Raw genomic sequence first — 23827 nt, forward strand, 5'->3', positions numbered from 1 at the left:
CAAATTGGGCTACTAATGTAAAGCCCAGGCAGGCTTTGAAAGTACAAACTAGCCAAGGTATGGATTTGGGCTACTTTTTGGGCCTTTGGCTGGTTTGTACTTTGTACCAAGCCTGCGTCTCCCAATGCATGTTGGGTAATGCAGTTTTTGTTTAACAATTTGCCAACTGACTACAATATCCAGCATGCAATGGGACTGACTTGTGTAGAAGTCAGGAGTTACCAGACTTTGGGCTCTGTACCCCAGTCTCCGTCCTTCTTAAGCTTTCTTGCATTTTCCTCAATTTCAGACAATTTTGGGGCAAAAATCTGCTGGCCACCAACATGTCTAGAGGTTAAGCAGTTTTACCAATATTTTTTGAAACTGTATATGTATTAGGGCCTTATGGGGCACCTACACCTCCTGGGCCCCCCTCTGTAGTTACGTCCCTGGTGACGGGCGAATCTGTCCCATTCTGCAAAATAGTGAAAATGCGAAGAAGGCGTATTTTCACATACATTCATTTTTTATATACTTTTTCACTGCACTTGTGCTATTTTGGGCTACTTTTGAAGTGCCTCTTGGCTAGTTTTGGGCTGGTTTTGTAGCCGACTTTGTGTGGTTTTGAAATAAGACCTGGCAACCCTGATAAACAGATAAATGCCTCAACTATTTTACTTCAGAAACAATTGATCAGGTTGGTTATTGTGATTGGGAAACACTGGGATATGCTGACAGTAAACTGGTGATTCACTTTAGCAGCTCAGGCTTCTAGGAAATGACAAGAGACACAGGGGAGATTTGGCTGAGGTGATGTCAGTGCATCTGCAGGTTAAAAGCTTCAGTAAATGCGAGGAGGTGCCTCAGTGCTGAGTGCTAACAACTAGCAGCTAAATCCCACCCGTCCCCTCACGGTCCCGCCACTTACGCCAAATCCAGAACCGCTCAGCCACCAGTAGAGGGAGCAGGAGCGAATCAGAGGCGGCGCGGGAACGCCGGGAGGAACAGAGTGTACCAATTATACTCAGCAGGGAGGGGGAGCTAGAGCTGGGAGGAACACGCACGCCGAATAACTTGCTGTCGCCTGTCACTTGCGGAGGAACAAGCCATGGACAGCGAGGATGAAACAGTGGAGGAGACGGTAGACGGTGAGTGCTATTGTGTCTGAGGCTGACTGAGGCGTCGATCATTGGTAAAATGGGGGGCAATGCTTTAGCAACGGGGCTGGTGTGTTTCTCCAGCTGCTAAACAAACAGGCGGGATGGTGCGCAACAGAAAGTAAGACAAAGGAGCCATACACATGTTGTACTTCTAGGGGCTGACTGTATAGGAGGGCGCTATTCTCTTCGTATGGTTGAAGCCGTAGAGCCACTGTCCCTCGTGTATCTGTATAAAGTAATGAGAGGGGGTCCAGTCCATAGAAGGGAAGAGCAGGAGAAATTAGCGCCGGATAGGACAGCACGCCGCGGTGGGAGGGGATTATACGTGTTTACTGCAAGAGCTCTTTTACCAACCTAAATGCAAAAGAGCACACAGCAAGTAACCCATAGCAACCCATAAGCAGTCAGACATTTCAGTCTGTTTGCTGGAGGTTAGTGAGTTTTTTTGCAGATTCTAAACTATGTCAGTGGCCCCCACACCCAGGGCCACGTGGATTAGGGCCAGTGTCAGAATAATTGAATTGGATTGCTCATGCACATGAGAAGCTATGGGGAATACACAGTGTGGCTGAGGGTCACTGGATAGAAATCCCATGACAATCCTTCTGCTGATTGACTATATCTTCCAGTGCCCGCTTACTCTGTCTGTGCCAGAAATTACAGTTCAACTACAGCTCAGAAAGATGAAAGATCTCCACCTAAAAACTGCCCCTTGCATAATGAAAGCTAAGGTTATGCTAAGCAACTACACAATTGCTATTGAAAGTAGTGCATTTATGGCAGTTATACTAGTTCTGACACTTGATAGTAAAAATAGTTAATACAAATATAGTATATAGTATTATAATGTATCCCCGCATTAAAGGGGTTGTTCACCTGGACATTAACTCTCAGTATGACGTGGAGAGTGAGATTCTGAGACAATTTGCTAGTTGTTTTCTTTTTTTTATTATTTATGTTTTTTGAGTTATTTCACTTTTTATTCAACAAAAGGCCAGTCATTTCAGCAATCTGGTTGCTAGGGCCGATATTACCCTAGCAAACATGCATTTATTTGAACAAGAGACTGGAATATGAACAGGACAGGGTATGAATAGATTGATTATCATTGCTACTTTGTATGCCTTATCTATGTGTAGCCTTACAGAGCATGTGTTTTTTGGATGTGGTCAGTGACCCCCATTTGAAAACTGGAAAGAGTCCAAAAAAGGAGGCAAATAATTTACAAACTAGAAAAAAATAAAAAATGAAGACCATTTGAAAAGTTTTTCTGCTCTGAACATAATGTAAAGGTATTGGATCAGTTATCTGGAAACCCGTTATCCATAAAGCTCCAAATTACGGAAAAGGCTGTCTCCCATAGACTCCATTTTATCCAAATAATCCAAATTTTAAAAAATGATTTCCTTTTTCTCTGTAATAATAAAACACTACCTTGTGCTTGATCCCAGCTAAAATATATTTATCTTTGTTGGAAGCAAAAACATTGTAAATTAAAAACAGGATATACATTTAAATCAACTATAATTTTTGTTTAGAATACTTCATAAAAATGGTAGGTTCTGCTTACAAGTTCATTTACTTTTTCTTATCTGCAGGGTGGAAGAGCGATAGTCATTTAGATAAGGATCATTATATATAAGTTTCTGCTATACAAACAGCTAGAAACCTGTGAATAGCAGGGAGAAAAATAAATAGAAAAAGTGATTGTATATAAATCTTTTTTTTTTTTTTGTCAGGTGTAATTTTATTTCTTTTTCCACTGATCACTGACTAACCAAAAACAAAGATGTTTAAATTTATTTGTAACTAAAATAAAACAGGTTTCGTGTTCAAATATCCTTTACGGCGATGGGCTACCAGGAAATTATGGGCGCTGGCACCTGGCTGGATTGCCCGTATGGTAATCTGCAACTTGTCTTCTATTTTTGAAACAGAACTGCAAAGTGTGGTCACCTTTTTGTGTACATTGCAATGAAAAATGCCCTGCAATACAGAATTGGCCCTGGTATTTCAAGTACACAGAGGCTCAAACAGCCCCCCCATGTGAAGTTATGGGGGCAAAATCACTAACCTCCGAAAATTCACCAGCGCCGGTTTCACTCACAGCTCAACACTTCACCAGGCGTAGATTCGCCAGGACTTCGCTAATTCACTAAAATCCGTAGTTGGCGATGAATGTTGGTGAAGTTGCGCTAGCGTTGGCTAATTTGCATACGGCAGGAAGTTAAAGTTGAATGGACGTATATGTTGCAGTAAATACATTACACTACACAAGCCCGGGAAACCTTAATAAAAGAAAATAAAATTGTTATATTGCCCTACACATGAGCCCAGTGTATAGTTTATGTGCCATATGTTAGGAAATGTAGGGGGGAAGCCGGTTACCCCAAAAAAAAATTTACGCTCTTTTGCAGCCTATCACCCTGAAAAAAGGAAACGACGTCAGCATTTTTTGGTACTTAGAAAAATGTTCAACTATTTTTTGAGGAACTCCTATCTACTCTATTGCACCTCGCCTGGCCTTAGGTGGCAAAAGCAAGTCTGGCGCTAGAGACAACATTCAGTAAAATCTGCATCTTGCTTAGTTAGGTCCATTCGCCAGAGCGCAAATTCGGCTGGCGTTATGGAACGACGTACCGCTAGAGTCTATCTCCTTCGCTAGCGAAGTTACGCCTGTCGACCGTTAGTAAATCGGCAAAGTTCCAAAATGACGTCATTCCGGCGAATTTTCGCCCTTTAGTAAATTTGCCCCATGGTTTATATCTGCCTACAGCAGAATATACAGATAACCAACCCAAGTCTGAAGACCGTACACAGAAGGCTATAATTTTTTCATTCATTGACCTACTGTAATTGAAACGATAAGTATAATGGAAGTCATCAAGGAGTTCCAAAACCATATAAAATTCATAAGCTGTGTGATTTTATACAGGTCACAGATCTCCTAGATGACTTCCTGTATTATATACAGGTATAGAATCCGTTATCCAGAAAGCTCCAAAATACATAAACGCTGTCTCCTATAGACTACATTTTATCCAAATAATCAAATTTTTTTTAAAAAATGATTTCCTTTCTCTCTGTATAACAATAATAAAACAGTACTTGGTACCAACTAAGATATAATTAATCCTTATTGGAAGAAAAACCAGCCTGTTACATGATTTTATACTAGACTTGCATGAAGATCCAAATTACGGAAAGATCCGTTATCAGGAAAACCCCATGTGCCGAGCATTCTGGATAATAGGTCCCATACCTGTACAAATATGCCATTTTTTATAATGCCTAAGGTTCTATGAATCGTGATGAGACATCACTAATAACTCTTTATAAGGATACTGTTTAAAAGTCATTCAAGGTTTTTAAATATTTTATAAAAATCTTTATAGTGGGTGATTTTGCTGTACTAATGAATAGAAAGGAGCCAGGCCCCTAAACATTTGTCAGTGGCCATTGCCTTTCACCAAAACAGTGCCTTTGCCAAACAAATCTTGTTTACTGTTAATCAAGAGAGATGTGAGTGTACTGTGACAGCAGACAGAGATTAGACAGACAAGGAATAAAGCGGCTTACATTGGGAATATAGGAAGAAACAGTCACTAAACTACAGCAGGGCTTTGTGACCTTTTCTCTCCATAATGGAACCCAGATACTCTCAAGTGGCAGTGTATCAATTCATTAAGCTGTCAATATGAAAGTTGTGGTGTGGGACAGAGGTTAATACAAAGAGCATCAAAAATGATCCTGCAAGATGACGTTTGCCAGCTCTGCAAAGGCTTTATATAAGTGGTAATATACTGTATATTATTATTATTAACATGTATTTATATAGCGCCAACATATTGCGTAGCACTGTAAAGTAACTGTGATTATACAACTACATCACATGAATTACATACATAGAATATATGGAGTAACAAACATCACAATCAATACAGGTACAAAGAGGTGAGGAAGGCCCTATGCATAGGCATACAGTCTAAAGGGAAGGGAGTAATACACAAGGTGTGGAAGTGGGCAAGATCGAAGTAAGTGGGTGAGAAATGTGGTGTTGTATGTGGTGTTGCGTTTGGTAGTTAAGCAGAGTGAGGGTAGGCTTCTCGAAAGAAGTGCGTTTTCAGAGATTTTTTGAAAGCAGAAAGGTTGGGAGAAAGTCGGACAAATCGTGGGAGAGCGTTCCAGAGGAGGGGTGCAGCCCTTCCAAAGTCTTGAATGTGAGCATGTGAGGAGGTAATGAGAGAAGAGTTGAGTAGCAGGTCAGTAGAGGAGCGTAGTAAGCGAGTGGGTAAGTATATAGAGATGAGTTCAGAGATGTAGGGTGGAGCAGAGTTGTGAAGTGCTTTGAAAGTCAGTGTCATTAATTTGAATTTGATTCTGAAAGGTAACGGAAGCCAGTGCAGGGATTGACAGAATGGCGAGGCAGAGGATGAGCGGTTGCTGAGGTGTATGAGCCTCGCAGCAGTGTTCATTATGGACTGGAGAGGTGACAGTCTCTGGAGGGGGAGGCCAATTAAAAGAGAGTTACAGTAGTCTAGACGCGATATGATGAGAGAGTGAATAAGAATTTTGGCAGCGTCTTGGGTGATAAATGATCGTATTTTGGATATGTTCCTTAGGTGGAAGTGACATGATTTAATAAGTGACTGGATATGAGGAGTGAATGACAGGGCAGAATCTAGGATAACCCCAAGGCACCGGGCCTGGGGAGAGGGGGGTGATAGTGGAATTGTTAACTATGATGGATACTTCGGGGATGCTACTGGTGTTTCTTGGAGGAAAGAGAACCAGTTCAGTTTTAGAGAGGTTTAATTTAAGGTAGCGTTGCGACATCCAGGTAGATATAGCGGACAGGCAGGAGGAGACGCGAGTTAGGAGTTCTGGGTTGAGATCAGGAGATAGAGAGATAGATAGAGAGAGATAGATCTGAGTATCGTCAGCATAGAGGTGGTAGTGGAAACCATACAAATTTATTAATTTGCCAAGGGAGGAACCCACTGCATATAAGTGGTTCACCTTTAAGTTAACTTTTAGTACATTATATAATGGCCATTTCTAAGCAATTCATTATTTATTTTTTTATAGTTTTTTTTAATTATTTACTCTCTTCTTCTGACTCTTTCTGGCATTCAAGTGAAGGTCACTGACCCCATATGCTCTGTAAGGCTACAAATGTATTGTTATTGCCACTGTTTATTACTCACCTTTTTATTCAGGCCTCTCCTATTCATATTCCAGTCTCTTATTCAAATCAAGGTATGGTTGCAAGGGTAATCTGACCCTAGCAACCAAATTACTGGAAACCGGAGAGCTGCGGAATAAAAGCTAAGTAACTAAAAAACTACAAATAATAAAAACTGAAAACCAATTGCAAATTGTCTCAGAATATCACTCTCTACATCATAAAACTTCAAAAATGTCGATAAAAATTGTGCTGAGAAAAAAAAGTGGTGTAATATTTCAAGATTGGGGGTGGTTTGGTTGTTGTGGTTTAGTAATTCCAGAGCACAAAATAGATCTGTAACGGTGTATCGCTCAAACCACAAAGCAGAATTTAATTTGACATTTTCTGTCAGTTTCACAATGGCAGTAATGCTAAATGTATCTTGTCATTGTTGTTTTATCAGACAATACTCATAGAGAATTATGGCTTTACACTTGGGATTTTGTAAGAGAGAGATTATTGTAGTACTCTCTATTCCATTGCAACGTGGGGTAATGATCTTTTCCCTTACATTTTAGGGGGCCTTTGCTTACAGAAATATTAATTGAAAATGAGTTTATACAGGGAGAAAGACCAGGAGAAAAAAAGAGGTTTATTCCCTTTAAATACTAATAGTTTGTATAATAATCATGTCTGTGTATGTGCTAGGATTAAATCAAACACTGAACACTGTTAATGATAAATTATTTTGAAACCATGTCATCTGTGCTAAATCAGAAAGTAAATATTATATGTTGCATATTTATGCATGCTGATATTCACTATTAATCAACACCATAAAATGTTTCCTATGTAGTGGGCAATTAGCTCTCACATACTGCATGAAGTATTTGTAGAATTCTAGCTCTGGATCTTATTTAGTGACATGTAGGGCTAATTTATTAACAACAAAATTCAAGTTTTTCTAGGGTAGTTTCAATAAAAACCTAATTTTTTTGGGATTAAAAATGTTTTGGAGATTTATTATGCCCGAAGCTGCAAAAAAGCCCAAATCCGAAAATACTGCTGGTCATGTAGAATTAATGGCAGAGGTCCCTTGAACCATTTGAAGATGTTTTAGCCTTTATGATTTTTTTTTGTTTTTTTTGTCGGTGGTTTGTGCTCGAAAAAAATCAAGGTATTCAAGTTTTTTTTTTTAGCTGATAACCGTTTGAGTATTTGAGTTTTTTCCCTGATTGCAAGTTTTTTACATTCAGTTTTTTTCATAAATAAGCAAACTTTCGAGTTGTGAGTTTATTCGAGGTAGAAAAAAACCTCACAAACTCGACCTATAATAAAAAAAAAAAACCCTTAATCTCATCAAAGTATCCAATAGCAATCCAATATTTGCTTTCTTTGGCCATAGGTAATTAAGTAAATGAAATTTTGCTATGATGTAGGTGCGTGTCCAGTACATTGGATTCCAGGGCTTTACCCATGTGTCTGCTATACAAATGATTCTTTTTACTACATTTAAACCATTCCACTTGCTGTATTGTATTCACCCCAAGCTTATTATTTAATCCTCTTTATTGTTTCTGGGAAGGTCTTTTGGATGATGATGGATTACCTCACGGGTTTTGCACTGTCAACTACAGCTCGACTGATCGGTTTGAGGGGCACTTTGTACATGGAGAAAAAAATGGACGTGGAAAGTTCTACTTTTTTGATGGAAGGTACATGCGTGTAATGCACCTCATTGCTTCAGCATGAACTGTACCATGCTCGAATAGCAGTTGTGATTTCTTTTATTTTTCCGTTTGGTAGACACCGGTATTATATTTATAAACATATTCCACAGAGTTGTTAAATAGGTGGGTGTATACATCAAACATAAAGATTATATAGTAAATACTATATAAGGAGGAGTTCCACGATCATATAAAAGCACAAAACTGAATTACACAGGTCATAGAACTCCGAGGTGACATCTGATATCCTCATACAGTATTTTACAACATTATAATACAGAAGTTTCAGTGAGTCATGTGACAGAAATACATTCATATATTAAGCACTATTTATAAGCACATAATTTATAGGATATCCATGGCTCTTGTGTATAATATACAAATACTAAGTAATACAGGAAGTAAAAAAAAAAGAATCCTTACTGATAAGAGCTTTCAATCTAACAGACATGCAGAAAGATCTCTAATATATGGTTTTCTGCTCTGAAACAAAATTGAGGAGATTATCAAAGCACTGTGCATGTGTTGTGTATATGTATGTCCTGTGTATTAAAGGGGTTTTTCACCTTCCAACACTTTTTTTAAGTTCAGTCATTTTCAGATAGTTCACCAGAAATAAAGACCTTTTTCAGCTACTTTCTATTTGTGGCTGTTTTTCTACTATTGAGGTTTAGCTTTGGCCCTGCTAAGGTTTATTAAAGGCAGCTGTTATAACTGATACAATAGTTGCTACTGCATCTGCTGAGAAATGTATCTTATGAACAATCTGAAAACAACTGAACTGAACTTTAACAGACCATTTCAGCATTGGTTTTTGTTGTTCCAATAAAGGGGGTATCTTGAGAGTAGTGAGTTGTAACTTTGGGATGTAGTCACCTGCCCAATCCCTCTATAGAGATGGTTTCAAATAAGGCCACTGGAATTGCTGCAGAATTGTGAACGTATTATCTGTTAGTTAAAGTGACTCCACATAAAGTTTATTTTGCTTGTTCAAAAAAGGCGTATACTCGAAATGTGATGTTGAGCCTCATATATAAGCGTAAGTGCTTGATTTTATTGCCTGTATTTACTTTAAATTGAGAACTTGAACTGGTCTATAATAGTAGACAGTATTTTTAACAAACAAGTGCTGAAATAGGGGATGTATGTTTCCCTTTATAAGCTAGGAGCTTTGGGTTGGAGCCTTAACAAAATAAAGTACCATTCTATTATTCTTGAGAATTTGAACTGGTCTATAATAGTAGACAGTATTTTAACATACAAGTGCTGAAATAGGGGATGTACATTTCCCTTTATAAGCTAGGAGCTTTGGGTTGGAGCCATAACAAAATAAAGTACCATTCTATTATTCCAAGCGCTGCTTGTGATTTATTTTACACAATATGTATTTTTTTTGCAAAGAAGCAATGAAAGCAACATTTTGGCAATTAGACAGTAGCATTTCAGAGGGTACGAGATCTGTAAATTCCTTTAGTGCAGTGAACACTGTCTGTCATGAAGTGTGTGGGATTTGGAACACATTGGCCTGGTGCCGCTGCAGCTGAAGCTGGTGAAAGGCAAATTGTGTGTATGAAGACTTCAGAACTTGATAACCCTGAAATCAAATTTATTGTTGAAGATTTCCATGTACAATGGAGGTCTTTAAAAGATCAGTGACATTAATAAAAAAAAAAAAAAGGGGGGTTATATATTAAAATATGTGCTCACTTCATGAAGGGATATTATACTGCTGAAAATTATGGGGCCCATTGATTAAACGTCAATTTTTTCTGATTGAGTTATTTTTTTTTTTTTAGGGGAAAAACTCTTTTGTGGATTTTTTTTTTTTTTTTTAGAGATTTATTATAACCCAAAACTGCAAAAAAAACCAAAAATATTCCATCTCAAACCCGTGGAAGTCATGTAGAGTCAATGGCAGATGTTCCTGAAGTTGTTTCTTGAGATTATAATCTACGCTGGATAATTCGATAAAGTCGAGTTTTCGCTGCAACAATTCATTAAAATCGCGCGTTTGGAGTGTAAATCGCACAATCCGAATTGATGTTTGATTTTGTAACAGTGTTTTTCGCTCCACCTTTTTTCAAGGAAAATTTTTTCATAAATTAGTTCAATTTGTGAAAGGGAGTTTGGTCAACTTTGTTTTAATAAAAAAAAAAAACAAGATTAATTTTAGTTTTAGTAAATAGGCCCCTCTGTGTCTCTGTAAGCATTATCACATATAAGAGCCCATATTTGAAGCACCTTTTCTTATTTCTAAAGCCTTTTTTCACTAAAAATTGATTTTCCATTGGATTATTTCAAAATGTATTATGTTTTTTCCAACTTTGATAAATTCCTCTGATTATCTGTCAGAGTAAACAAGACCTAAAACATTAACTTTATTTTACTCAGCATGTTGACTTTTTGTGACGCCAGAACAAAATATCATGATTTACTTAATATAAGAGTAGATGGATCTGATTGGCATGGGATGACTGCATATGTTTTCTCACTCTCTCTAGCACATTGGAAGGTTTTTATGTTGATGATGCACTTCAAGGCCAAGGGATTTACACCTATGAAGATGGAGGCTCGCTTCATGGCACTTATGTGGAAGGGGAGCTAAATGGTCCAGCTCAGGAATATGACACCGACAGAAAACTCATCTTCAAAGGACAATACAAAGATAATGTCCGGCATGGCGTATGCTGGATATATTATCCAGTATGATCATCTTAGCAAGTATTTCAAATCTTCATGAGTTTTTTTTTAATATTCTTCAGCCTTTTTATTTATTTTTTGGTATTAAATTAATGGAAGTTCAGCCAGAAAAACATTTCTAGGTTAGGAGCCATCAGGCCAAAAACAGCATTATTCAAAACACCCCTCCAACACTTTCAGTTCAGTCATTTTCATACAGTTCACCAGAAATAAATAATTTTTTCAGCTACTTTCTATTTGTGGCTGTTTTTATAATATCGAGGTTTATCTTTGGCCCTGCTGAGTTTCATTAAAGGCAGCTGTTATAATAGATACAATAGATGCTAATATTCCATATATGCTGCTTCATTAGAGAGTTTCTAAGTTAAGGGCCATCAGGCCAAAAACAATATTAGTCGAAAACACCCCTAACCACTTGCTCCTGCTGTTTTCAGCTTGATTACAGCACCAGCCAAAGAGCCCTGTGTGTCATTACAGCATTTAATTTTAATATGTTGCAAAGTAAAAAACAAACAAAAAAATGTGTTCCTTTGCAGGATGGCGGTAGCCTTGTGGGTGAGGTGAATGAAGATGGAGACATGACAGGAGATAAGATCGCTTATGTCTACCCAGATGGTAGAACTGCACTTTATGGGAAGTTTATTGATTCTGAAATGCTCGAAGGGAAATTGGCAATTCTTACTTCAGTTGATGAAGGAAAGCCCCACTTTGACCTGGTTCCAAGTGGTAAGTTCCTGGACCCATTCCTATATGCTCAGGATGAGATTTAATAGTTAGCAGAAGATAACTTGATTTTGGAGGAGTACATGCTCATTTGACCTATGAAGGTATATAAACTTCAAGGTATCTGTCATCTTGCCTGCCCACAGGTACCATCTGCTGCAATTCAAGCTAGACACATACCTGGTACAGTGACTGATGAAGTTCTATACTACATTTGTACCTGCCCATGGCAGTGCGAGGGATGTGATAGACAAGCAAGAGCAAGCATGTTCTGGGCCAGTGAATTTAATATGGTCATCAAATTTGACAGCCCTGTGAAACTGAGTTAGCAGTAGGAAATTGATAAGGATGATGGGTGTTAAAAACAGCTGTGGCTCCAAAAGTTTTTAATTTCCCTATGGAGTACCTGCAAGACACTGGGTCCCACAGAATAATCATTTTAAAGCCCCTAAACTTTGTAAGTAAGACATTTTTTCATCAAACTGAAATCAATCAGTGCTCTACAAGTGGCCCCAATCAGATGCAGGGTATTCTTCCTCTATAGTTGCAACCCTACTTCACTGTAGGTAGGAAGCAGCTTCACAGAAAGAAAAAACTTATTTAGTTTCAATTCTCTTTTATAGGAACAGTTTATACTTTTGATAAATCAACTCCCTCCTGTATTTCAATAAATCCTCTGCTCCCAGACCCATATGAATCAGAAAGGTATAGTAAAACATTCTATTTTCCCATTGCTTTCTGTGTTAATTTAATTTACCTGGAGTAAAATGAAATGTGTTTGTTATATTTATTGATTGTATACTCTGAGTTAAACTTCAATTAAATCAGTAAAGGCCAATTTTTTTTGAATAATTTACACAGTCAAATAGCTGCTGTACATGCCCAAGGGTATAGGAGCCCTCCCTTTAAAAAAAAAAAAAACTTGCTTTCCTATGTTTTTTTCACATGTTTTTTCATGCACCGAATCCAGGATTCAGTTCTGGATTAGGGCCTGTTTCAACAGGATTCGGATTCCACCGAATCCTTGTGCTTTGCTGAACCGAATCCAAATTTGCATATGCAAATTAGGGGCGGGGAGGGAAATCATGTCACTTTTTGTCACATTAAAAGGCAGTAAAAAAATTTCCCCTCTTTCCTTTCCAGAAATTTGCATATGCAAATTTGGATTCATTTCGGTATTCTGCTGAATCTTTCACGAAGGATTCAGGTATTTGGCCAAATCCCAAATAGTGGATTCAGTGCATCCCTAGTTGCGTGTGACCTTTGTATGTATGTATGTATATTTTTATTTGTAAAGCGCTCCTTGAGGGCAAAGCACTGTACAACAAAACAATAAATTAGTAGTAACAAACAAGGGGTCATTGGAATAAAAAGTAACAATAAGTGCATTATTAGAATACAATTCACATAAATATAAAATATAATTACAATGCAGATTAAGTGCTTAGTGTCAAGGAAACAAAAGGCTAGAGGACCCTTCCCCGTAGGGCTTACAGTATAAATGGGAGGGTAACATACAGGGTAACTTTGGAGTGCATATTTTATATGAGGGTAAAAGAGTTAGAGGGGTTAGGAAAGATTGTAACTTACCGTGATCTTCCTTTCCTGTACAAACTCCATGTCAGTACTTACCGTACTGACAAGGAAGTTTGTAAAGGGAATAGGCTCCTGGACAGTGTTTCTTAATCTATTTCTCAAAGGACCCAGATTAAGTCAACAAATCAGCTTTGCCACCCAAATTGTTAAGTACCTTGTATGTTTTTACATGGCTATGCAGCATGCATCATTTTCAACTGTAGGAAGAAACTTTATATTATTAAAGGGGTTTATTTTTTAGTGAAAGATGCTAAAATAAATTTAGTTGAGAATTGCAATAATTAGCAGAGGGTAACATGTTTGGCAGAAGTGGGTAATATAATTCTGGGCACAAAAGGTACTCTGCCAGGCCTTTACTCTGTCAACGGCATTTTGGATGTTTACCTAAGGTCCCTGTGGCACTCTAATGGCTGGTTTGCCTTTTTGAACTATAGTTTATAGTAGCCAGACAATCTATACGATTAATAAATAATTTTGATGCATGTACAAAACAATGGTGTGCAGCATGCATCTGCAGTAACTTCTAAATTGGCCATACAGCATATTATGAACAGTGGTTGAAGACAAGCACAAACCATTGTCAGAAACACAAAAAGTCTGTTACTATTAGTTTTTTTCAAGCATGAGCATACCTTTGGACAGTGTTGGCAAGTTCCCATTTTTCATCCAAATTAGCCAATTATTGTATTTTCCAAATCTTGGTTTGCTTGGAGCAAGAGCATATTAAAATGCACCTTATCGCATTGCTTGCAAATAGGGATGCACTGAATCCACTATTTTGGGTTCGGCTGAACCCCCGAATCCTTGGCGAAAGATTCAGCCGAATACCAAACCGAAAATTTGCATATGCAAATTAGTGGTGGGAAGGGGAAACCATTTTTTACTTCCTTGTTTTGTGACAAAAAGTCACGCGATTTCCCTACCCGTCCCTAATTTGCATATGCAAATTAGGATTTGCTTCGGCCAGGCAGAAGGATTTGTCCTAATCCGAATCCTGCTGAAAAAGGCAGAATCTTGGCCAAATCCCGAACCGAATTCTGGATTCGGTGCATCCCTACTTGCAAATGAGCCCTAAAATGAGAGAGAGAGTGAGAATGGTAACATTATATTCAGTGAGAGGTGGCAAATTATGGCTCTAGGTAATATTGATACATAAATAAGGATTTTCAACTTACCGGAAAATCTTTTTCTAGGCGGCCCGGACTGTCCGTACAGACACTGTGGGTTAAGTATCCTCCTCCGGAGGCAGGACAGAAGAAAAAAATAGAATCTCAACTCCTCCCTCTCCATATAAGCTCCTGCTTCTCCTGTTTCCCCTCAGTTTAGTCTGTCAGCTCAGTTAGGAGAATAGAAGGATAGCCGAGAAAGAGCGAGAAGAGATTCACAACAACATAACATCATAACTTTAACTCCAGGGTGGGGCTTACTGCACTGACAGTCTGGGCCGTCTAGATTTTCCGGTAAGTTTAAAATCCTTATTTCAGTGCAGACACCGTGGGGACGTCCCAAAACTGTCCAGTTTCTAGGGTTGGGTCTAAGAGTTACTGTTGCCTTACTGCAGCTTGAAGTACTTTTCTACCAAATGCTGCAGGGGCTGTGAATACATGTAGTCTATAAAATTGTAGATAGTGATGCCCAAGTGGCTGCCTTAGAAATTTGTTCTGGAGTAGCTTAATTATGCAATGCCCAGGACATACTTTGTGCCCTGGTAGAATGAGCTCTGATCTTGAAGGGTCTAGTTTTGTGACTGTCATAAGCACAATTTATCGTCTTTACTAGCCATTTGGCTATTGTACTCTTTGAAGCAGGCGATCCCTTATTGATGCCATAAGTAACCAAAAAAGCATCTGACTTCCTATAAGTTTTGGATCTGTCTAGATAGTAACGTATTGCCCTAACTACATCCAAGTTATGTAGAGCTTCTCTTTAGTGTTAGAGGGCATAGGGAACAAAGGTTGATTTCCTCATTAATGTGGAAAGCTGGTACTACTTTTGGAGAAAAAAAAGTATAGTCCTGAAAACTGCTCTATCCTGGTGTAGTATGAGCCAAGGTTCCTTGTGAGATAAGGCTGCCATGTCTGATACTCTTGTTGCTGACGTAATGGCCAAAAGGAAAATCCTTTTCCAGGTAAGGAATTTAGTGGACAAGTCGCTAAAGGTTCAATGGGGGTCCTTGTAGGACATTGAGGACCATGGTAAGATCCCAGGTAGGGGTTTGATCCCTGAACGGTGGTCTGACTTTACCCACCCCTTGCATAACTGAATACGGTCTGGCTCTCTAGCCTACTGATGTTGGAGTAGTAAGGAAAGGGCTGATATTTGTCCTTTCAGAGTGGCTAATGAAAAACTTAAATGGAACCCTTGTGTGAGGAATTCGACAATCGTCTGAACTGTCGCTTGTTTCCACTCACACCATGTATGAAAGTCTTCCGTAGTCTATGATAGACCTTTGTTGTGGACTGTTTTCTGGCCTTCAAGAATATGTTGGTGGCCATTCCTGAAAACCCTTTTGAGGGCCAATGTCAGTCTCAAGAGCCAGGCCATTAAATACAACCTTGGCAGATTGTTTTGTTTGATTAGTCCTTGAGTGAGTAAGTCTGGTCGAAGAGGCAGCCACCATGGTGGAGCTGCTGACATATTGATGATGTCTGAATACCATACTCCCCTCGGCCATCTGGACAATTAGAATCGTCTCCACCCCTTCTTGTTGAATTTTGAGTATCACTCTTGGTAAGAGAGCTAGAGGGGGAAACTCTGTTGAAAGTCCAAGGTATGACTAAGGCGTCTACATATGCTGCCCTTGGGTCCTGCAACCTGGCGCAGTACATAGGCATCCTGGAACTGAGTCTGGACGCTAGCATGTCTGGCAGGGCCCATGTGGTTACCAGCTGTTGGAAGACCTCTGGGTGAAGTGACCATTCTCCTTGGTCTGTCGGCTGAGGTAATCTGCCTCCCAGTTTAGCACTCCGGGAATGAAAACCGTAGAGAAGGCCGGAACGTGTAGTTCTGCCCAGCTGAGGATCTGCGTTACCTCTTGCATTGCCCTGTTGCTGCGTGTGTCCCCTTGTTTGTTTAGATAGGCTTCCGCTGTGGCATTGTCTGATTGAATTTGGGGTGGCTGGTTTGTCAACTCCCGGGACCAAGGAAGCAGGCATTCCATATTGCTCTGATCTCTAGCACGTTGATAGGTAGTTTTGATTCTGCTGGTGCCCGGAATTGGTATGTTCTTCCAGCACAGTGAATCTTAGATACTGCCGAGATTGCTTTCTGATGGGTACGTGCAAGTATGCGTCCTGAAGATCCACTTTGGTCATATAGCAATGGTGCGTCGTGGACATCACCACTGAACAAGTTGACTCCATTCGGAACTTTTGTTTGGACACCTAGTGATTTTAGATTTAGTGCCGGTCTTAAAGTGCCCTCTTTCTTTAAGACCAAGAAAGATTTGAGTAAAGCCCTTTGTAGCGTTCTTCGTGTGGCACTGGTGCAGTGACATTGTTGTGTCGTAGATTGTTGACAATCTGTACTAGAGCTTGTCTTTTGGCTAGGTGGGAAGGCCCTAGACTTCCTGGGTGGCACATCCAATACTTTGTCAGGCTTTGATGTGGCTGTTGTTTCGTCTCTAATATGTAATCTAGCTAGCATTTCCCGAAGTAATCGTTTGGTTTCTGGCTCTGCAATTGTGCGGTACTGGTGCTCTGTGTCTGAGTCATCAGAGGAGCTCTCAGTGGCGGAGGTTTCTCCAGGCTCAATATCCCTATCCTGAACACTAGCATCCTCAGAATCAGATGCATTTGTATCTAAAATTGTATGTGCCTTCTGTTTCTTACTATGCTTAGAAGGTTAGGTGACGTAAGATTGAATGGTGGATTTAATCCTATCAAATAATTTCTCCAACTGAGGAAGTTTAGTAAAAGGCTGTTGTGTTTCTAAGGCGGGGGAGGGCTGCCCTCTGTTTGACTTGCATGCCTGTTGCAAAGGAATTGGCTGTGGTGATAAGGTTGGTGCTGAATCTGCTGCTTCTGCACAGTCTATGCATACTCCTTGTTCCCCTATGTGTAGTGTATGTTTACAAAACTTGAATTTTTATTTTAGTTGGTTGTGGGATCTTTTATTTGCCTTCCTTGCCTTGGGTTTCATATCCCTCCTAAACTCCTCCAGAGCCGTGTCTGTATCCATAGTGTAATATCTGAATAGAATATATATCTTTGTCACTAATGTGCCTTAAAGGAGAACGAAAGTCAAAATCTATATAGTGTCCCTGATAGTGGTCCTCATAGAGCACTACCTAAGAAGTAACTTGTTTTACTAAGATTTCCACTGGGTACTTAGGAGGAGGCCAGGACGGAGGGAAGGAGTGTTTTAATTAGATGCATGCGCAGAGTGAAAGAATGTGAGCTTAGGAGTCTGCTATGTGCCCGAGGCAGTGGGGTGGGAACATGAAGAGATTTAGCTGACAACACAGAATTCACTGTGCACAGTAAGTGATAAGGGAGAATGCCTCTGCTTTCAGCCAGCATGTTGATTAACCTTTCGTTGTCCTTTAAAACCACAACCATCAGAAAGGACTGGCCTTGTCTGCCCTATAGGTATCTTATGGCCATAAGTTAATTACTGGGGAAAAATGATCCTAAGAAACAGCAGCCTACAGGCTTTGAATAATTTTGCCACCATATGTAATGCATGTACTAGAAGCTTAAAGGAAAACTATACCCCCAAAATGAACACTTAAGCAACAGATAGTTCATATCATATTAAGTGGCATATTAAAGAATCTTACCAAACTGGAATATATATTTAAGTAAATATTGCCCTTTTACATGTCTTGCCTTGAGCCACCATTTCATGATGGTCTGTGTGCTGCCTCAGGGATCACCTGACCAGAAATATTACAACTCTAACTGTAACAGGAAGAAGTGTGGAAGCAAAAGACACAACTCTGTCTGTTAATTGGCTCATGTGACCTAACATGTATGTTTGAGAGTACAGTGAATCCTACGATCCCAGGGGGCGGCCCTTATTTTTTAAAATGCCAATTTTCTATTTATGATTACCCAATGGCACATACTACTAGAAAAGTATATTATTATGAAAATGGTTTATTTACATGAAGCTGGGTTTTACATATGAGCTGTTTTATGCAATATCTTTTTATAGACACCTACATTGTTTGGGGGGTATAGTTTTCCTTTAAGGGCAGTAAAATGCCTTTTCCCCATAACAACATATAGCTTGGGTTAAAACCCTTGTGCTGTGGTTTATTAATCTGGGCTTGTGTGTCAGCAGTTATTCTCAGCTGTTCTCTGGTCACACCACTGCTCCGTGCATAGTGAAGAAAACCAAGATGGCGCTTGTAAGCGCGTCCCACTGCCCTGCAGGCATTAGTACTGGGAAATGCAGTCGCTAAACCCAGGAGCCTAAAGGCTTCTTAGCATATTAGCCACCAAAGGGAAAACAGCCTGGGTTAATACCCTTGTGCTGAATTTATTTCCTACCTTGCGCTCCTCTGCAGCTTGTAGCTGTGCTGCGGTGCGCAGTAAGAAACAAGATGGCGCCTGCAAGCGCATCACTTATAAGGAGCACACGCGTATAAGCTGTGTTTTGGCGCCAATGGCTTCCGAACCTGGAAGTGTGCTCCTTACACTGCTCATTCCTTATATCGCTCTTGTGTCCTTGGTCCTCCTGATCCAGCACAACAGCAGCAACACTCGTCTTTGAAAGAGTGTGGCTGTGCCCAATAGGTAACCATTCCACCATGCAGCCAGCACCAGTCCTGAGGAGTGGTTTGAGGCTGAGGATTTTCGCACAGAAAACCTGTGTGATCTGAGCTAGGATGCCTCCTGCTCTTAGATAGCTTCTTCTTTAGGATGTAAAATGCTAAAAACACTGAAAGAAAAAGAAAGAATAAAAAAATATTGCTGTTCTAACCTCCAAGTAGGACAGAAGAAAAAAACTGGAGGGGAATCAGGAGGAGCAGGAGCTTATATGGAGAGGGAGGAGTCGAGATTCTATTTTTTTCTTCTGTCCTGCTTCCGGAGGTGGATACTTAACCCACGGTGTCTGCACTGACAAGAAGGGCCGGTCTAGAGAAAGGAGAATGTATTTCAGTGAACAGTACAATAAAGTTTTTTTTTTTATGATGTGATTAAAAAAGAAGAACCAGTAGGTGAAAGCACAGTTGGACCCACTGTACATGGCAACAGTGTGGTTAGATATTTTATTTTTTGCTAATAAATACTGCATCTCCGCTTTGTCATTGCCAAATGTATTCATTTTTGTTAGCGTAAATTTGATGAATTTTCTGAAACCCAGTGAATGGTTTTAATTTATTTTTTTATTCTTACCTAGAGTATATGTTGATGTCTCTTTGATACACAATGCTGGAGAAGGCCTCTTTGCTAAGGTTGTGTCAGCGGCTCAGACTGTAATGTCATTTTATAATGGTGTACGGATTACACATCAAGAGGTAGGTATTCTAAAAAAGAAATGACGTGAATGTAAATGCAGGGTCGGACTGGGGGGCCCGGGGCCCACTGGGACCGCTGTCCAGGGCCTCCCTGCCCGCCCCCTACCGTGACGCAGCGCTCTGCGCATACACTTGTAGGAGTGATCGGCGGGGGCCCACGAGGGTCGGGGCCTACCGGCTTTTTTCTCGGTTTCCCACCGGGCCAGTCCAACACTGTGTAAATGGTGTATGTGCTTCTGCATAGATTTTTTTTGTGGCAACCAATAAAGAATAACAATAACAGTAGCAATAACATTAGCTAGAATATGTAACATTTATGATCCTTTTCCAACTTTTCATACATCATTATTTTAACTTTTAGGGGGCAACTAATTTGCTACATATAATACCTTTTGAGTCCATGCATTTTTTCTTTCCATCTAATTTCCTATAACTCCAAATAGCACATGCTTTATTTTGGTTTGTGCGGGCCCTGAACTTGAGAATATTTATTTAATATGCTCCGTGTCAATCAAACTTTTGCTGGGAATCTATAGACAATTGGTCAACCAGTGGCTTCAATGGAAAATGCAAAGGGTCATTAGCTAACTATAAATGACGGGAATAAGATTTTTTTGATTGTTGGTGAATTAGGCCAGTTTGTCTACCACTATGACTGCTATATAATCACATCTGTAGCAATATTGCCATGTAATCTTACTAGGTAGAATGTGGACTGAAGGTTGATGGCTAGCCTCCAGATCCAATTGGAGCATAGGCTCTGGGACAACAGATCATTACCAGAAAAGAAATCTAAAAAAAAGTCCTAGACAAGAGATGCATATTACATTTTGTCGTACCTGTATTAAGAAAAGTAATTTATGCATCTATGTAGTCAACATAAGATTTTACTGGACAAAACAAAGGGGATTCTTTTAATTCGGTGATCTAGCGTAATATAACTTGATCCGCATAGCCACCACATGTGTGATACAGTGCTTAATTTGGTTAATATGCATATGGTTAAGATTTAGGATGCTAGAACACACAGAGATTTGTTGCCTGCGTTTTAATCTTTGCAATCGTGGGTGGCAGGTCTCTCTGAAATGGTTTCCCACCGGCAATAATAATGTAAATCGGCAGTGGGAAAACATATACCGAGGTTAGTTTTGCGAACAGAGAAACTTTGGGTGACTTCCGAAAAAGAAGCATCTAGTATGTTTTACCAGCAGCAATTTCATTTATTTCCATTGGGAAACCACTTTGGGGAGATTTGTCACTCACGTTTAAATCTGTTCTACTATGAGAGACAAATCATCTGCGATCTCCTAGGATTATAGATTTCTTATTGGTCAACTGAGGGCCTGATGCTGAGTGATAGTAAGCCATATCAAAATGACAAAATATTGTCAAATTATTGTCAGATAGTGTTGAGGTTTTTTTTTTCAACCTTTATACTACTCCATAGCATGTGAATAATGTAAAAATAATGGGAAGAAGGTAATAAAATGTGTAAAATTACTATCAAATCAATTTAACATGCCGTCATGCTTATTCACTGGAGTAAGAAACTAATTGTTGTGTCAATAGGTGGATAGCAGAGAATGGGCCCTAAATGGAAACACAATCTCTCTAGATGATGAAACAGTCCTTGATGTGCCAGCACCATACAACTCAAATAGCAAATATTGTGCATCTCTGGGACACAAGGCAAACCATTCCTTCACACCCAACTGTATGTATGATACGTAAGTATCCCTTTTAGCTGCAAAGATTTTTTTTTTTCTTGGTTTGTTTGTTTTAAACTAGATAACTTTACTTTTATTTTCTACAACAATGCACTTTGAGGTAAGCAAAAGGCTACTAACCAAAATCCAGTTTCCACATTTATTAGAATATCTTTACTGAAAACCTAGAACTTTAGGGGAGTGTGTGTGTGTGTGTGTGTTTATGAACAGGTGCATTGGGGTTCTTGTTCAGTGTCGTTTGGAAGGAGGCCTATATAGGGGGAAAAATAGGTAATAAATAGGTTGTGCTATGTATTTCAGAAGTAATGCTTGTTCGTCACTATATGTGATGCAGTGGTCAGGTCTTGGCCAGTGTCCTAATAATGTTTTACTTATAGATTACATATACTGTAATTTTTTTTGAAACAAGCTTCATATTGGCTTACCAGTGTTTGCAATTTCTGAGATTGCCTATAAAAGAGGTATCTTATTGTATGCAGTTTTGTCCATCCTCGCTTTGGACCCATCAAGTGCATCCGAACTATTAAAGCTGTGGAAAAGGAGGAAGAACTCACCGTGGCCTATGGATATGACCATAACATCACAGGGAAAAATGGCCCAGAGGCACCTGAATGGTACCAGCAGCAGCTGATGGAATTTCAAGCTACTCAACAAAAGTGAACAGTTGTTTGTTTCAGTACATTGAGTAATAGGATCTGTGCATTACACTTCTACTGAAGACCAATGGTCCCAAGATTAACCATTTCCACAGATCTCCAGGCAGATACATTTTCTAGACTAGAATATTAAAATAACTGTTCCTGTAGTCATATTATGTCATAGCTTTGTGATGCTGTTTTAACCTTATGAGGAAAAAATGCTATTTAACAGGTAGCGTTCATTTAAAAAAAATTTCTAATAATTTTTTCCAATGCCAAACATTTAGAAGGAAATAAAAAGTCATTCTGGACAGTTTTTTTTCTTAGCTATGTATACATTTTAGGGCTCAATATACAGACCTTTTTCGTGTATACATGCCTATTGTGATGGTTACAAGATAACTGTATTTTGATATTCTAGATTACACTAGTAGAACTTTTGCTGTTGAGGCTTTCTTGTTGATGCAACTGATTTGATCGTTTTTGTTTTATTAATGATTCTGTGGAATTCTTTACTCATGTTGCTGGAATATTTATTTTATTATGTTGTGTGCCCATAAAACAGTGTTGAGAGAAAATTAGGGCGAAGGGGAAAACATTTTTACTTCCTTATTTTGTGACAAAAAGTCAAGTGATTTCCCTTCCCGCCTCTAATTTGCATATGCAAATTCGGATTCAGTTAGGCAGAAATAATCTTTCTGTAGGGAAGCACAGAAAACATAAAATTTTTAAAGTCAGGGGCATGTTTCTGTGCCAGTTGTCTATTTACAATCAATTTAAGATACAATCTGTTTTATTTAATAAGGTTTATGGGAAAACCGTTGGGGTTTAGTAGAATATCAGGACCCAGTGAGATAATTTAAAGGAAAACTATACCTTAATAATGAATACTTAACTGAAAAAAATGTATATAATCATAAGTGACATTTGAAAGAATATTAAAATATATATATATATATATATATATATATATATATATATATATATATATATATATATATATATATATATATATATATATATATATAGTTTCTGAGTACAGTGAATCTATTTAGGATCGATTATACAGTGGCACATACTACCGTGTACTAGAAGAGTATATTTTTATTAAAATGGTTTGTTAAATGAAGCCGTGTTGATGGTATGTGATGTATTTTTATTGGAACCTGAGTGCAGGGGTACAGTTTCCTTTAATGCAAGAATATAGGTCACTCTAAAGGCTTCATAACATTCTCTCAGCAAACATTTTGTATTGCATTGGTTGTTGTACATGAAGTACAGTAACAAGCTCATTTGCATAACCCTAATTTTTTTTTCAGCGGTAGGAAGTAGAGCACATTAAATAATGGCAAACGAGTTGGGGATCCAGTTAGCTCTGATCAAGCAGAGAAGACAGCAAGGAAAGGTTTGTGTTCTTACACTACCTGTACTATATTAAAACAAACGTATGTCTCATTTTATTTTTTTATTTTTACTTAGCTATTAGTTGTAACGCTCTACTATTTCTTTCAGTTGAACTGATGCTTGTAAATTGGATGGGAATAAAATGTCCTTTTATAAGAGCCAGGCAGAACAGTGTGTCCTTTTTCATGTAATGTCACATTATTGAAAATTACTGTTTCATGATGAAATGAGCAGTGACCCTGTGAACATTCAATAATACAATATTTATAGCTAAGAAAGAAACAGGAGTTAATGTATTAACATGGGTGCTTAATTGCACCAGTGAGGTTACCCTTAACAACCAAGCTTGCTCTCTCTACAGCCTGAACAAAACTACTTGCTGATTTACTGCTATGGGTAATTATAGTAGTCCAGTTTAGTGCCTATGGTAGTAAATACGCCATGCAGTACTATAGTTAAAGGGATTGTTCACCCTTCATTAACTTTTAGTATGATGTAGAGAGTGATTTTTTTTATTTGTGGTTTGTGAGTTATTTT

At 38.8% G+C, this 23827-nt stretch overlaps 2 protein-coding genes across 3 annotated transcripts in view; one reads left to right on the forward strand and one right to left on the reverse strand.

Annotated features, from left to right (window-relative positions):
* mgst2.L (microsomal glutathione S-transferase 2 L homeolog) overlaps nucleotides 1-1184 on the reverse strand; it is a 28931-nt gene extending 27747 nt beyond the window's left edge. For both annotated transcript variants that reach the window (XM_018231760.2, XM_018231756.2), the window contains exon 1: nucleotides 908-1184. In XM_018231760.2, coding sequence (XP_018087249.2) covers nucleotides 908-1169 — 262 coding nt within the window. In that variant the 5' untranslated portion in view covers nucleotides 1170-1184. The remainder of the gene's footprint in view (nucleotides 1-907) is intronic.
* On the forward strand, nucleotides 989-23448 carry setd7.L (SET domain containing (lysine methyltransferase) 7 L homeolog). Its single transcript, XM_018231743.2, has 8 exons — nucleotides 989-1127; nucleotides 7892-8021; nucleotides 10538-10739; nucleotides 11273-11462; nucleotides 12083-12164; nucleotides 19404-19521; nucleotides 21091-21248; nucleotides 21728-23448. Exons 1-8 carry the CDS (start codon nucleotides 1088-1090, stop codon nucleotides 21906-21908), a joined length of 1101 nt encoding a protein of 366 aa, XP_018087232.1. The 5' UTR covers nucleotides 989-1087; the 3' UTR covers nucleotides 21909-23448.
* The last annotated feature ends 379 nt before the right edge of the window (nucleotides 23449-23827 follow it).

Source organism: Xenopus laevis, chromosome 1L (assembly GCF_017654675.1).
Source record: "Xenopus laevis strain J_2021 chromosome 1L, Xenopus_laevis_v10.1, whole genome shotgun sequence".
NCBI classification, from domain to species: Eukaryota; Metazoa; Chordata; class Amphibia; order Anura; family Pipidae; genus Xenopus; species Xenopus laevis.